This window comes from Rissa tridactyla, chromosome 3 (assembly GCF_028500815.1).
Source record: "Rissa tridactyla isolate bRisTri1 chromosome 3, bRisTri1.patW.cur.20221130, whole genome shotgun sequence".
NCBI classification, from domain to species: Eukaryota; Metazoa; Chordata; class Aves; order Charadriiformes; family Laridae; genus Rissa; species Rissa tridactyla.
The window spans coordinates 8,317,316-8,332,332 of NC_071468.1; the positions used below are offsets into that span (position 1 = coordinate 8,317,316).

At 47.2% G+C, this 15,017-nt stretch overlaps 2 protein-coding genes across 2 annotated transcripts; one reads left to right on the plus strand and one right to left on the minus strand.

Moving 5' to 3' along the window:
• The first annotated feature begins 2,634 nt into the window (after positions 1-2,634).
• On the plus strand, positions 2,635-6,077 carry GPR75 (G protein-coupled receptor 75). Its single transcript, XM_054197036.1, has one exon. It carries the CDS (start codon positions 2,685-2,687, stop codon positions 4,311-4,313), a length of 1,629 nt encoding a protein of 542 aa, XP_054053011.1. The 5' UTR covers positions 2,635-2,684; the 3' UTR covers positions 4,314-6,077.
• A 4,292-nt stretch (positions 6,078-10,369) lies between these two features.
• Positions 10,370-14,092, minus strand: LOC128907121 (toll-like receptor 2). Its single transcript, XM_054195579.1, has 2 exons — positions 14,075-14,092; positions 10,370-13,029 (listed from the first exon to the last, which is right to left on the minus strand). The coding sequence occupies exon 2, from the start codon at positions 13,026-13,028 to the stop codon at positions 10,404-10,406; it is 2,625 nt and encodes an 874-aa protein (XP_054051554.1). The 5' UTR covers position 13,029; positions 14,075-14,092; the 3' UTR covers positions 10,370-10,403.
• Positions 14,093-15,017: the final 925 nt, after the last annotated feature.

A 15,017-nucleotide genomic window follows, 5' to 3' on the forward strand; every position in this document is an offset into this window, starting at 1 on the left:
CTCAGCCCCTTGCTCCCCGAGTATGAGTTTAATTACCTTCTCTTGCGCTCGCCGCCTCCTGCAGCGGTCAGGGGCTCTCTGCTGAATGCTCACGGCTGCCTGCAGCGTTTCTCAGTGTGCATCACCAAAACGCCATCCAGCTTGTGCTTTTCTGCTGCAATGTTTGAGGCTTGCCAGGCTATAACAAGGAACGCCTTTCCTTCGTTTCAAAGTACGTAACTGTAGAGCGGTAAGGCATCTTAAAACCAAAAAAACACCCTGCGTGGGCCTGCTAAACTGCGTTAGTGAAATGAGTGACAACCTAAACGTATTACTGTTAGGAAATGCAAAGTTGGTGTTTTGCACATTAGTTCTAAAATACTTAACTCTCTGTAAGGCCCAAGTCTTACAGCTTTGACTCTCAAATCCATTTCTCAGCATCTCAGAAGAGATCAGAGTCTCAGCCTTGCTAAAAACAATTACATTAGGCACGTGCAGCCTAATTTCTGTACGTGTGCTTCCACCTGCTAATCTATTATGGGAAATTTAAGAAATCTCAACTGTGGTCATCCAAGGCTGAGCATTGGGCCAAATAACACCTGCAATAACGTAGACCTTTCCAAGATTTTAAGGGACCCCCGTTTCGCAAAATGTGTTGCTACTCCTATGTCTTTGGTAAGTGACGCCGCAGAGGTTGTCATAGTGTCATGTGGACTTGGGGATTAGACACAGTGTGAGACTAAGGTCAGTTTTCGTGCAGTGTCTTGCTTACAACTGAAGTGCGGTGTGTTACCTGCTCTGAAAGGACATGGATATTGTGTGCATATTAGTTTCATGTGAAAAGAACAATCATCACTATTTCCTCAGCATTAATCACTCACTTTGAAGTAATTCACTCTTGCATTAGGCTGCTATTTTGTCAGTCTTATTTAATCCCGCAATTCAGTGTGCTCTGATGTTTATAAATAAGAAAATACAAGGAGGGAGATCCCAGCTTGTCGATCTAAAAACAACCTCTACTCCATAGGGCCAGGATTCACACACAGAATTCAAATTAACCATGACCGGAGAACAAACATATGAGTGCAAATAAAAGTAATAGTCAAGCTGAGAGAGATCATAGCATGAAGCCACAGGAAACCACGGACATCGTGGTTTGGGTTTTGGACCTTCTCCCTCCTGCATGCAACTAGTTTAAGAACAAAAACAAGGCAAAACACCCCTGACCTAGGTGCCCAGGTTGCAAGGCACTGTTGCGGCCTGCTCTGATGGCTGCTCGCATTATTTCCCTGCCACAGGGTAGGGGTAGAGTATTAAGACAATACACAGATTAATGTAATGAGTCTATGTAGAAATGCGGAGTATAAGACAAGTGCCCGTGCCTAAGTTGGAAGTACTAGGTCTGCTGTATTTTCATAGCGCTTTCGTGCCTCGCCTGGCTAGACTTTCACCTCTTCCAACTGCATTTCCAGGGCCTGCCATTGAGGTCCCTCGGTTGTGTCTGCCTGCGTGTGACAGCCTGTGCTGGCTTGGAGAACACACGTTGAGCCTTTCCTCGTCGTCGAGACCACGTAAGTCTTTCAAAATGATCCTTGAAAGTGCTCAGACATCCCACGCTCTCTATCACTTTAAATGACAACTACTGATGGTAGTAGTTGGCAGTAAACAGATAAAGAAATAATACTGGTTATTTTTTCCCCTCCTATGGGAATACAGAAGATCCTTTGCCATGGATCCTGCGTTTCTGGGCACAGACCAGCAAACAAAAAGGGGCTTCCCTACCCTCCGAGTTTGCATAGGAAAGCAGTGCAAAAGTACAAGTGGGGAAGACACAGGGAGCAAAACTCTTGACTTAAATGTTGATGATCAACAGGTTTTGGTTTGGGGCAGGTGTTTCATTGGGGTTAAGTCAACATGGAGGGACCCAAAAAGCCTCGAGCTGCCCTGCTGTTGACTTGGTATCCAGGTAAGGGCACGGCTGTGACACAACCTGTAGCAAAACCTCTTCTCCTACCTGACTTCAGGGGTAAGCCTCCGCAGCGGCCCTGGCCGTGCGGCCAGCTTGGCCCTGCCCGGTCCTTGGCTGGTGCTGCGGCTGCCCCAGGGCGGAGGCAGAGCGCCTGACGCTGCACCGGAGCAGCCCTTGCCCGCATCGGGCAAACGCGTGCGACTGGAGGGCAGCTGCCCCGGAGGCAATTTGGGCAGCCCCGGCGGCGTCTGCGCTCAGTGCGTGCCCCGCACACCCCTCTGCCCACGGCCCCTCTCCCCGCAGGCTGCACCAGCGCTTCCCCCGGGGGCACGGAGGGGTGGGCCGGGGCTGTCGGCCTGTCCCTGCAGGAGCCGGGCTGTGCGTTGGGGGGCCGTGTGCGCGGCGGGCCCCGTCCCTGCAGCCGCACCTCGGCCCCGACTACACCACCGCCCGCCAGCGCCGCGGCTGAGGTAACGGGGCGGAAGGCGCCTGCGGGGCTCCGCCGGCCGCGCCCAGCCGGGAAGGGGCCGCGCCGCACCCGGGCGCGGAGGCCGCTCCGGCGGGAGGCTCCCGCGGGCCGGGCGGGCGCCATGACGGGGCGGGCGGCGCCATGGCGGGGGCAGCCCTGAGGGAGCGGCGGCAGCGGCGCGGCCCCGTGCGTGCTGCGGGGCGGCGGGCGGGCCGCCCCCGCCGCGGGCCCGCCTCGGCCGCAGCCGCGCTGAGGCGGCGGGCGGAGATGAACGCATCGGGGCGGCTGCCGGCGGGGGGCGAGGAGGAGCCCCCCGGCGCTTCGCTGCTGCCTCTGAGCGGGAACGGCAGCGCGGGCGGCGGCTCTGGGGAGCTGCGGGAGGGCACCCACGCCGCCACCCTGGCGGCCTGCGCCTCCCTGCTGGCCCTGGTCTTCTGCCTGGGCTCCTACGGCAACCTCATCGTCCTCCTGTCCTTCTTCGACCCGGCCCTCAGGAAATTCAGGACCAACTTCGACTTCATGATCCTCAACCTCTCCTTCTGCGACCTCTTCATCTGCGGGGTGGCCGCCCCCATGTTTGCCTTCGTCCTCTTCTTCGACTCGGCCCAAGGTGTGCCGGGCGCCTTCTGCTTTACCTTCCACCTCACCAGCTCCGGCTTCATCATCATGTCGCTCAAGACCGTGGCGGTCATTGCCCTGCACCGGCTGCGCATGGTGCTGGGGAAGCAGCCGCACCGTGCTGCCTCCTTCCCCTGCACCCTCCTCCTCACCCTGCTCCTGTGGGCCACCAGCTTCACGCTAGCCACCCTGGCCACTCTGAAAACTCGTGGCTCCCGCCTCTGCCTGCCCATGTCCAGCTTCACCAGCGGCGAGGGGAAGATCATCCTCTACCTCTACGTCACCGACTTCATCTGCTGTGTGGCCGTGGTGTCCGTCTCCTACGTCATGATCGCCCAGGCCCTGCGGAGGAATGCCCAGGTGAGGAAGTGCCCGCCCGTGGTGGCCGTGGACACCTCCAGACCCCAGCCCTTCGTGGGGCCCACGGCTGCTGGGGTTGGCACGCAGAGCGCTGTGCCCGCCTTGTACAGGAACCAGAGCTACAGCAAGCCACAGCACATCCAGACGCACGGCTACGTTAAGCACCTTGGCCAGCCGCCGGCCACCGCTGCCGGCCGGATCCAGCTGGTGCCGGCGGTCAATCTGTCCACGGCCAAAGACTCCAGGGCAGTAGTGACATGCATTGTCATCGTCCTCTCTGTCTTGGTTTGCTGCCTGCCACTGGGCATCTCTTTGGTGCAGGACATGCTGTCCAGCAGTGGTGGCTTTGTTCTCTACCAGTTTGAGCTCTGTGGATTTACCCTCATTTTTTTCAAATCTGGATTGAATCCTTTTATATATTCCCGTAACAGTGCCGGACTTCGGAGACGAGTCCTCTGGTGCCTGCAGTATGTAGCCCTTGTCTTTTTCTGCTGCAAGCAGAAGACGAGGCTTCGGGCCATGGGCAAAGGCAGCCTGGAAGTCAACAGGAACAAGTCATCCCACCACGAGACCAATTCAGCATACATGTTGTCTCCAAAACCTCAGAAGAAGTTTGTGGACCAAGCCTGTGGTCCTAGTCACTCCAAGGAAAGCGTGCTGAGTCCCAAGGCTTCTGTCGGGCATCAACACTATGCACAGAGCAGCTCAACCCCCATGAACACCCGAATCGAGCCCTATTACAGTATCTATAACAGCAGCCCTTCCCAGGAAGTGAGCACCCCAAATAGCTTACAGCCAGTGAACTCGGCTTTCGGATTTGCCAAATCCTATATTGCCATGCATTATCACACCACTAACGACTTGGTGCGAGACTATGACAGTGCTTCGACTAAGCAGATACCAGTGCCCTCAGTGTAACCTTAGCAAAGGGTTCTGATCTAGCTGATCCAGTGGGTCCCTGTCTTTGCTTTTGTTAATGATTATTCTGAACTCAACGATGCTGTACTGCATCATTTAAGTAAATGCCACTAATGCTAACATCCAGCTATTTGCACTTGAAGTGAGTATTGGGATATTACTTCCGTGAAGCTTTCTTGAATTTCTGCTGCAAGTCAAGAAGGGTGGTATTTTAGATTTGTATTTGGAATTGTTACATCAGGGTGGTTTTGGTACTAAATTTACTGCTGGACAAGTAAAAAAAAAAAGTAACTGTGTTAACTATATGATTAATTACATCACGAGGCAGAGTATCATCTCAGAGAACAATCTGAGGCTGTGCCAGATGTATTACCTGTTAAATTGCATACTTGCCGTATTTTCAAGAAGGAAGAATTGGGAGGATTCTTGGTAATACGATACTTAAATTTAAACTCTTTCCATTGAAGAAGGTTAAAGAACTGGTGGTATTTTGTTGTAGCAAGTGTCAGTAATAACAAAGGTCCTTTCTATATGCAGGGTGAAATCCTGATTCCATTGAGGTAAACAGCAAAATTTGCATGAACTTCAACTGAAGTTTAGGACTTCAGTCTCGGTTTCCTAAAGCAGAACAAAGTATTTTACAAACAGCATTGTATTGCCACTGGGGCACTGTTGAAAAGTGTTGTGGCACTGTAGTAAACCTCTGGAGTATATACAGTAATTTCCACTGTACATTAATTTTAAGGATTGGTGGCGTTAAGTATTCCCAAATTATATAATTGGAGAAGTATCTTATGTCTGATAGGAATAACTGTGCAATACCAAATTACAGGTTTTACTTGAAGATAAAGATGAGTGTTGCAATATTATAGTACTGGTACGCTATCAGTGATGCAGTCACATCTGGAACTTTCCAATTCGTAAACTGTTACGCAAAGAGTAGTGTTGCTGGTTGCTTTTTTGTCTGTGACTTTGTATAAAAGCAGGAATTGGAGGGATTCAGCTATGATATTCCTAACAGGTAGGACTGACCGTTATTAACACGTTCAAAAATAGAATGACCACATAACAAGATGACTCCAACTTTTTGAGGTTTTCTTAAGAAGTCTAACAATCAGTTTGATTTAAAAATTAATACTTACAAACTTTATCTGTTGGTCTACGCAGTGGGCAAATGAACAGAAGTTAAATATTTTTTTATAAGTCCGACCATTTGTGTTGTGTCACGTGTTGTGGGAATTCCTCGTGAAAAGGAATGATTTGGAGGCATTTAAATTCCTGACAATTACTGCTTTGAGCGGTCAGTTCTTTCCAAAACAAGTGATCACCTTTCGACTTCTACGGAATTCAGCAGAGCCTTCGTATCTCTGAAATAATCATGCCACAGGCTGCTGGTGCCTCATTATAGGAAGATGCCTCATCTTTAGCAAAATTACAGTGGTGGAAAAGGTGATTTGTTATTTTAGAAACAAAAAACATTCACATCATTGCTGTGTGTGAGTTGTTGTTTTGGGCTATTTGTTAACTAAACTGTTTTCCTGGAAGACTATTACACTATGAACACTGGTCTTTGTTTAACACTCTGAATTTTAATTAATTTTGAATAACTCAAGTCAGCTTTCTTGCAATAAAATGGATGTGAACAACTTTCTAATACAAATGTTACATTGACGTTATTTCCTTAAGTCTTTTCTCTCTGCCCAGATATTTTTCTCTATAAATGAATAACATGGTTCTTTCTAAAGTAATTATAAAAGATAACTAAAAGCTCTGTCTTGCTTGGTTTTTCTGTCGTTGCATTTCTCTTTAGTACAAAGCGTACTAATTTGGAAGGAAAAAAATAGGTGGGATCCTGTCGTTTTGTCTCAAACTATATGTTCTTAGCAGCAATGACAGTGTCAGATGGGAAGGAGTATAGGACAGGACACAAACGTGGTTGCAAGATGGGGTCCTGCAGGTGCTTTAAGGGAGTTAAAGGTAGGCATTAGGACTGGTTTTAACGTTAAGCAGATTTTGGGTTTGCTGCATGTATATACGACTCCTGCTGTGCTTTTGTTTTGGCTCACGTGAACTTCATCACATGATGGAAGATTAAAGCCTTCGCACCTTGTTCACAAAAGTCATTTGCATTGAGTAGTCATGTGGGAGTAAATCAGGAAGAGTACAGCTCTTAGATGGGAGGAGTTTTTATGTATGTTATTGTACGTTATTAAGACAAAAGAATTCAAATCCCTTCCAAGCACTTTGTAATACTGCTCTTCTGTTAACTCCTCGTGCCAGTTGTATTCTTAATGCAACCAATGTGTTAATATGTTTATAGCGTCAGATAGGAAAGTGCAACGCCTTTTAATCTGCAGTAGGAACAAAATCTGATTTGTCAATTGTATTAAATAACTGTGTTTTGGGGGAGGTTTATGGATGTAGCAAATAGAGATTAGATTTTGAAAATACGTAGGTACAATTTCTTGAAGTGAATCATAAACTGAAGTAATCAGTTATCACGTGACAAAAAAAGTACTTGTTTTAGATTCTTCTGCTGTATGACTTTTTTTCTTTTCTTTAGCCCCCTTGTTTTATCTTCTACTGAGCACGGAACCATGAAAGCATGACTGCGAGGTTAAAAAAGCAGCGATCTAATTGAGACGGGAAGCTACAGAGTGCTGGACAAAGGAGGTGGAAAGTGTTTGTGAAGAGAGGAGATGGGTAAGAGAGCAAGCAATAAAAGTTTGTGAATACTGAATGGTTTAGGAAAAGTAGATCTGTAGTTAGTGCAGTCCGTAACACAAGACCAAGAAAGCGTCTCATGAATATGAAATGTGGCAAATCCAAGACTCATATAACATGCTGTACTTCTTCTTACTACCCGTACGTACGCTGTGGACCTCGTTGCTGCAGAGCTGTTTAGAAAAAACTGGGAAGGTTTAGTTGGTACTTCACGTGGGTGGTTCGTGTATCAGGACCCTGACAGTTAATGCCAACGTATGTTGGCGTTATATAAAATTTGGCGTATATAAAATTTTATACACTAGGAATTAAAGCAATCTTTGATTTCTGGGGTTAGGATGAACCCGTCGTGGTGGAACAAGTTATCCAGTGTGTGTTTTCAGTGTGCTTTTCAGCTCCCTTTGAAGTTGCTGGTGTTGGCCACCGTTCACAATGTTCGACCCCAGGACTGTTTCTGCTTTATTATTGAAAACCTCCATTGGTGGCGTTAGGTGTACTACTGACAGTTTGACCAGGGTATCTTAAGAAATAAGAAGCAGCCTCAAAGAAAGCATAAAGAAGCTTATTAGAAAAACAACTGATGAATGCATGGGTCTCACTAACAAGTGACTTATGTTTGTTGTTCAACGTGCTTGAAATGTTTTTATAATTCACAAGGTTTTTTTGAGTCATAGATCTTGCTTTATCGTGATAGAGTTGACTTTCAGCTGTTGGCCCGCAGTATTGTATTCTTTTTTTTGTCCTTTACATATAAAAACTGAAAGCTCATAATGCCAAATAACTTCAAAACATATCTACACAACCCCAAAAAGTTTCTAAAGAATGTTTGACAGTTGGGCACCACCTCAGAACTTTTTAGACTAGAGATTGGAGAGATTTCTGTGTGGTGGTATACATTTGTTTTTTTTTTTAAGTCACAGAAGCCAGTCTGCCTTATCAGTAAAGCTTCAACAAGCTGGGGAGGGTGAGATGAGAAGTCAGACGATAGTCAAGAAGGATCAGTGCCTAATAATTCTGTGGTATCTTGTAGTATTTTATGGTATGTGTGGTTCAGATATATAATTTATCACTTGTCAGGAAAGCTGGGAAAGTTATCCCCTATATAATCTTCAGCACCTCTCCACCTGCGGCACAGGGAATAAAAAGTAAAAACTCCAAGGACTGAGCTTACCCGCATCATCATCTCTTCACCTTCTTCCACAAGGTAGCAAAGCAGGGCTACGGCGGGAGATGTTCGTGATGGAAACAGAGAAGGCAGACAGTGCAATACCTTAAAATGATAGAACAGTCTTGCAAGGATTAAGGTGGAGTCCTATGGACATTTTCTAGATTTGCTTTCTGTCTGTTTTGAATGGGGTTTTTTAAACTTTTTTTAAGTATTTAAGAGGAGTGTATTTGTACTGATGCCACAGGTGGATGGAGGATTACGTAAATGGTCCTGCCGCTGGCTGCTGGTAAGCAATTCTGCTCGTGTTCCACATGCCAGGAAAAAAATGGTCCCAGCTCTCCCTTTCACCGGTTAGCTGGCTGCCAGCCGCTTGAAGAACGGGAAAGTAATTGTTTGCATGACAGTCAGCATGCTCGCTGAGGAAAGGTGGGTTTGCACAGCGTGCGAAGAGACCTTTCTGTAAATGGAGGTGGTAGGGGAGGGTAAGTCCTACTCTGCTTCTCATTGTTCGCACCGGTGGAAAACTGGAGAGCCAGCACCGTGGAACAAAGGGAGAGGATGCGATTTCAAAGTGCTTCTGGGGTCTGCGAGCACTGGGTCTGTCCTGTGGTGCAATTGATGCGGGTTGCGTTGATTCGAACGGCTCTTTGGTTATTGTCAACTTCAAGCACCGCACTTCATGGCTATACCAAGTACCGTATCCATAAGTTTAATGAGTTCTGGCAAATTGACTTTAAAATGTCATTTATTATGTGCTAATAAATGCTGACAACAGGTCATCGTCAAATCCTCTTTAAAATGGGTTTACATTTAGTATTAGAAAAGTACTTTTATTCATTACAAAAGCTGTCCTTGAACCTTGGTTCCAGGAGTCCAACATACTACGTGCCGCGGTGTGGGGTTTTCCCTTTTTCTAGGAGTAGCACACCGTGAAGACCCTGCACTGCTCCAGCCGGATCTTTTCCTTTTCCAGATGCGTTGCAGAAGAGTTGTACTTGCTGACATCTCCTTATGTTTGTTTCGTGTTTCCTCTTTTGGCGTCAGGTAGGGTGGTGTTAGCCTTATTTTGTCACAGCAGAGCTAATTCCTTCTCAGAGCCTGAGCTCCAAGCGTGCGTATGTTGTGCGTAGACACTCTGCATTCCTGGCTCGCTGGTCTGCTCCTGCTAAGTCATTTGGGTTTGCTCATCTGATGAGCGAGTCCAGATTGTGCCACGCTAAATGGTTTGTCCTCACCTGGTGCTTATTTCCCGTCACTCTCTGTGGATTTTCCTCTAACGTGAAAACTACATCAGCTGAATTTTTTTTATTTTTTCAAATACGATAAATAAAATTAAGAAGTGGCACTAGGTGATGACAAGGGCTATGCAGAGGTAGCGCCGAATTGAGTCAAAATGGGTCAGGCTGATGGTGTCGAGTGAAACTTTCCGAAGTCTAAATAATAATATACAGACATTTTTTGCTTAATCTTCAGAGATTTATGATAACAGCATTTAAATAGAGCTCACACGAATTATTTAACAGTAGAGACCGACACACTCAGCTGGCTCTTTTTTGATTGTCTGGTTGTATATGTTAATCTGTAATTATAAAAGATTTTAAAGTCTGGTCTCTTCCACCAGTTACTTAGACCAAATTATGTTGCAGCTTGGATTTGCAGTTGCGTCTCTCGGATGGCCACATTAAGTAAATCTTTAATCTTTTCCCACTAAAACATAGAAAGAAGCTGTTACCTGTGTACTGACAGGGTTGGCGTTTTTCTTACGTGTACACAGTGCGTGTTCCCGTCTTAAGCTGCGCTAGAGTTGAGAATCTGAACTACAACCTTACCTTTGAATGACATCGCTTTTCACTGCAATAATCTCAAAAAGACAATTAGGACATGCAGCGTGACTTGAGCTGTTCCTCCTTTCGGGTGACATCCGCGGCATTTTAAGAAATGCTGGAAATAGCTGAAGAAAAATCAAGCACACAGGAAGAAACAGCTGTTTATCGGTGTTCGGGTCTCAGCCCTTTGGAGAAGGGATTCCTTTTTTCAGAGGGAGTGACGCGGGCGCTGCAAACCCATGAGTAACCTCGCCTGGGACTGGCCCGAGACAAACCCCGTTGCAACACAGCAGCCATTGTGGAAGGTAAACACAGAAATGCTTTTATTTGACCGGAGACCTTTCAGGCACAATCTTTACACGTCCTTGTGTCTCATTCCATCTCATACGTCTCCTGAGCAGATCCATTCTCTGCTCTCACAAGCGGTTCGTTGGTTGTTTTTAAGACGGCTGCTAGCTGGTGCCAGAACACTTTTTGTTTGTGTTCCTCGGGGCTCCACTTCAAGTAGGTTTTTCTTTTCAGCAGTTTCCTGAGTTTGCTGAACTTCTGTGGCAGGCTGTCAGGCGGGAGGTCTTCCAGCACAATCATGATGAGGGAATCCTGATTTTCATTCAGGACCCGGTGTTCGGCAAAATACAGTTCATACTGGCACCAGCAGCTGTTTACAAAACTGTGAGAGAGAACAAAAAGGACCTTATGGCTGTTCTCTATGCAGTAAAAAATGTTACCAAGTACGGGATGCCCCGGTTTGAAATCCCTCTCGTGGTAACATATCTTGAATCCATCAGTTTCCAATTTCTCCAGTAGATTCTCTTTCGTCCAGTTTGCATCTTGTTCGCTGTATGAAACAAAGGCATCGAAGGGCTTGTTTTCTGGCCTCTTCTCATACTGCCTCCTCTTGGCCATACACCAGTACCAACCCATTCGCACGTACCACAGCCCATCGAACCACCAGCATATGCCCGTTAACACCAAAACAACCAGGACGGCAACGCAAGCTGTAATAGCCATCTGGATGCCCAGGGAACACTGCAGGAGCGTGAGGTTACTGCTGTCCACCAACGAGCCCCTTCTGTCTGGTGGAAAGCTGCACCTGAGTTCTCCTCTGCCGTTTATCTGCAAATGGGGGTGGTGGACGTAGACGTTCACGAACCAGTACAAGTCACAGTTACAAAAAAAATGTTTACCTTGAACGGTCAAAACACTCAAACTGGTTAACTGGCCAAAAGTGTCCTCCACGATGGTAGTAATGGCATTGTCGCTAATGTCTAACTCAATCAGAGAAGCTGGGAGAGCACCACGCTGTAGGAAGGAGATCTTGTTCCCTGACAAATTAAAATATTTCAGCATTGGAAGAGATTTGCCAAAGTGATCAGGGAGTTCCGAAATTAGATTGTGACTGCTGTCCAGGTTAGCAAGGGCAGAAAGGTGACTGGTGGCTTCCAGTCTGGTGATCAGGTTTCCAGAAGCATTAAGATACTCAAGTTTCTCCAGGGCGTCAGTTAGTAACAGCGTGTTCAACTTATTTTTACTGATGTCACATTTCGTTAAAGTCAATGGGAAATACTCGGGATGCATGTCTGTAATTTTATTATTTTGAATATTAAATACTGTTAAGTTGAAGACGGATTTGAGACTGGGGGGTATTATTTTAATATCACTGTTGCTTATGTCAAGGTGCTTCAGGGAGATCGGTAAGTCAGGGAGCACGGAAATCCGGTTGCTGCTGAGATCCAAAAACAATAATTCTTCCATTGTGTCAGCAAACCACTCTGGCAGTTCTACGATGGAGCAGTTGGACATTTTCAGATGTTTCACTTTGTTTGGAAGGCTTTCGATGGGTGTACCAGCCTGGTTTCTGACAAATGAAATAGCGTTAATATGTACGGTGCCGGGGGGAAATCTTGTCACTGCGTTAGTCATTTCTGGATGTACAGTATATATGAAGTGATTTCCTTGAACGTACATGTTTTCTAAGTTAATCATTTTTTTAGCAAAATTTTGGGGTATTTGACTTATGTTGGTGAAGGACAAGTCGATTACCTTGATGGTTGAAGGGAGACACAGTGTATCCAAGCTGTTTATGGGATTGTTGCTGATATTTAGAAACAAAAGCTTGCTGAATGGGAAGTTGCAGAACGCCTCAACATCTGGAATGTTAATTGTTAACTTGTTGTAACTGGCATCAATGGACTGCACGTTTTTAATTGGCAAAACCAGGATGAACAGCAACAGAAGATCCATTTCCAGGTCACTGTGACTAATGTCAAGCTCCAAAATACTGTCCAGCTGAGCTTGGCAGAGATCCTCATCCAGTTTTGCTGTCAGCTCTTCCTCGGAGAGTTTGCTGTTTGACAGATTGAGTATCCCATTTATTGGTGCTGCGCAGAAATTAGGCCTTAACGTGGCTGTTGAGAAGACCGTTGCGTTTTTCTCTGCTCTCCGAAGAAGACTCTCTGTGCTTCGTCTGAGCCTCGCATTAACATTTTGCAGGACAGAGGGACCTCCCGCGTGTGGCAGCTCCTCAGCAGATGCAGAAGGCTCCGGAGCACCCTCTGAGGGTCTGTCAAAATACTTATAAAGCCACAAAGACCCTGTGGCTTTGCTAGTGGGCGAGAGCTTCAGATGGGGTGGAAGACCCGATATAAGAAGTCTCTTATCATTAAATGATAAATTCAGAGAAACAAGGCTGAGCAGACTCTCAAACGCGCCGGGTTCAACGTCCTTAATCTGATTGTAGGAAAGGTCTAAAACTTGCAGTGCCTCAAAACCTTCCAAGTCTCTCTTGGTTATTTTTTCAATTACGTTATGTGAGAAGTTGAGAGCTCTTGCCATTTTTGGAGCTCGTGCTTCTGATACAGAAGAGAGGTTTAAATAGGAGTAGTTATAAAATGGGAAGGCGTAGGCTGTAGGCGTTCTCAGAATTAGGAATCCATTTGCTCTACTGAATAAGATAGAAATGAAGTACAAATGAAGGCTTCCAATAAGGATCCTCATCCTGTAAAAAAGAAATGTAAACTCCATCATTATAATATGCTCTATGTTAGTGAATACCCTTAAAAAAATATTGTAGTTTACTTGCAAGTACAGAAATTGTTTCATTCGTTGTATCCCTTGTGAATCCCTTTTTATCTACGTAGAAAAATACATCTTGCTTCATTATTATTTTCCAGAGGCAACGACAGAAGGTGGTGTCGGAGAACGATTTGAGGGAGAGCGCTATTAATTTCAGATAATCGGAGATAAAGTCGAGCAGCCTTTGTGATAGCATCTCTCCGTTGCATAATCCGAAATGCACTTTCATAACCGCTGGGTTTTACGTCTCTCGTCCCGGCACCCAACAACCAGGTAAGTCTGACCCATCCAAAACCTGTTCAGGCACTTCAGTAGCATTTTCAAGAGTAACGCGTCAGGGAGCTCCGTGTAACTGTGTGACCACATATCTGCTTGTGATCCCATCCCCTTGGAGGTTTGCCCTCTGCCAAGAATCTACTAGTGACCGTTTATTTAGCCTTAGCTGTCAGAGTAAGGAAAAGTTTGCTTTGAAGTAGGATATCGGAGGCTTGTATGAGAGAGCCTGCACCAGGAGAGGTCACTGCCTGCGCATCGTTCATCTTTGGAGACTTCCCTTTGCCCGGTAGCACAACTGCCCAGCTCCTCTCCTGTCCTGGCTCTGCCTGTCACCAGTTTCCTGACACCCACAGTCCGTGGCTTGTATTTATCCGCCTGAAAACGCAGGTGCAGACCTTCAGGTGAGCAACCTAGTGTTACCATACTCCCCTTTGCTGCCCACCAGACTCGGACCATCGAGTTTAACTGAAGAGAAGGGACCCCAACAACTTGCCAGCTTCATCCCCCCCGGGGCCCTCCGCTGCCAGCGGGACCCCACCACCAGACCACGCCGCATCCTCCCTGAGCGGGGATAACCTGCCGCCGCCGCATCACGGGGGTAAGCAACACCCCGGGGTGTTAAAAGCAAGCGTTGCAGATTTAAGGGCGAGAGCACCCTTGTATTTCCAGCGTTCCCTCCCCGTCCCTCTTACCTCTCTTTCACCCGCTCTCCTCGGCGTCGCTCCCCTGCCGCCGGTACCCACTGCCGCCGCCAACGCCTTTTGTAGCCTCAGGAGCGGGGCGGGACGGGAACCATCCGGCCTCGCGGGGACCAGCAGCTTCTGCAGCTCCACTCCCCTTCCCCAGGCTGGTGGAGGGGGCTTGTGCCGGAGGCGCTTCTCCCCAGTGACATCTCTGTAAAGTTTTCCCTGTTGCGCCGGTACCAGCAGCTGCTCAGCCGCTTGTCCAGGGGAAAATCGAGGGTGGAAGTTGCTTGATTTAAGGCTTAGATGCTGTGAACAATGTCATCCCAAGGTACCCGCTGGCTTTGCTCCTACCTTAAAAATTTTCAAAAAAGGGTAGAAAGGAGGACCCTGGGAACTACTGACCTATCAGCCTCACCTCTTTGCCTGGGATGATCATGGAACAGATCCTCCTAGAAGCTATGCTAAGGCACATGGAGGACAGGGAGGTGATTCGAGACAGCCAGCATGGCTTCACCAGGGGCGAGTCCTGCCTGACCAACCTAGTGGCTTTCTACAATGGAGTGACTACATCAGTGGACAAGGGGAGAGCTATGGATGCCATCTGTCTGGACTTCTGCAAGGCCTTTGACACGGTCCCCCACAACATCCTTCTCTCTAAGTTGGAGAGATACAGATTTGATGGGTGGACTCTTCGGTGGATAAGGAACTGGCTGGATGGTTGCATCCAGAGGGTAGTGGTCAATGGCTCGATGTCCAGATGGAGAGGAGTGACGAGTGGTGTCCCTCAGGGGTCCGTACTGGGACCGGTGCTGTTTAATATCTTCATCAGTGACATAGACAGTGGGATCAAGTGCACCCTCAGCAAGTTTGCTGATGACACCAAGCTGAGTGGTGCAGTTGATGTGCCAGAGGGACGGGATGTCATCCAGAGGGACCTGGACGAGATAGA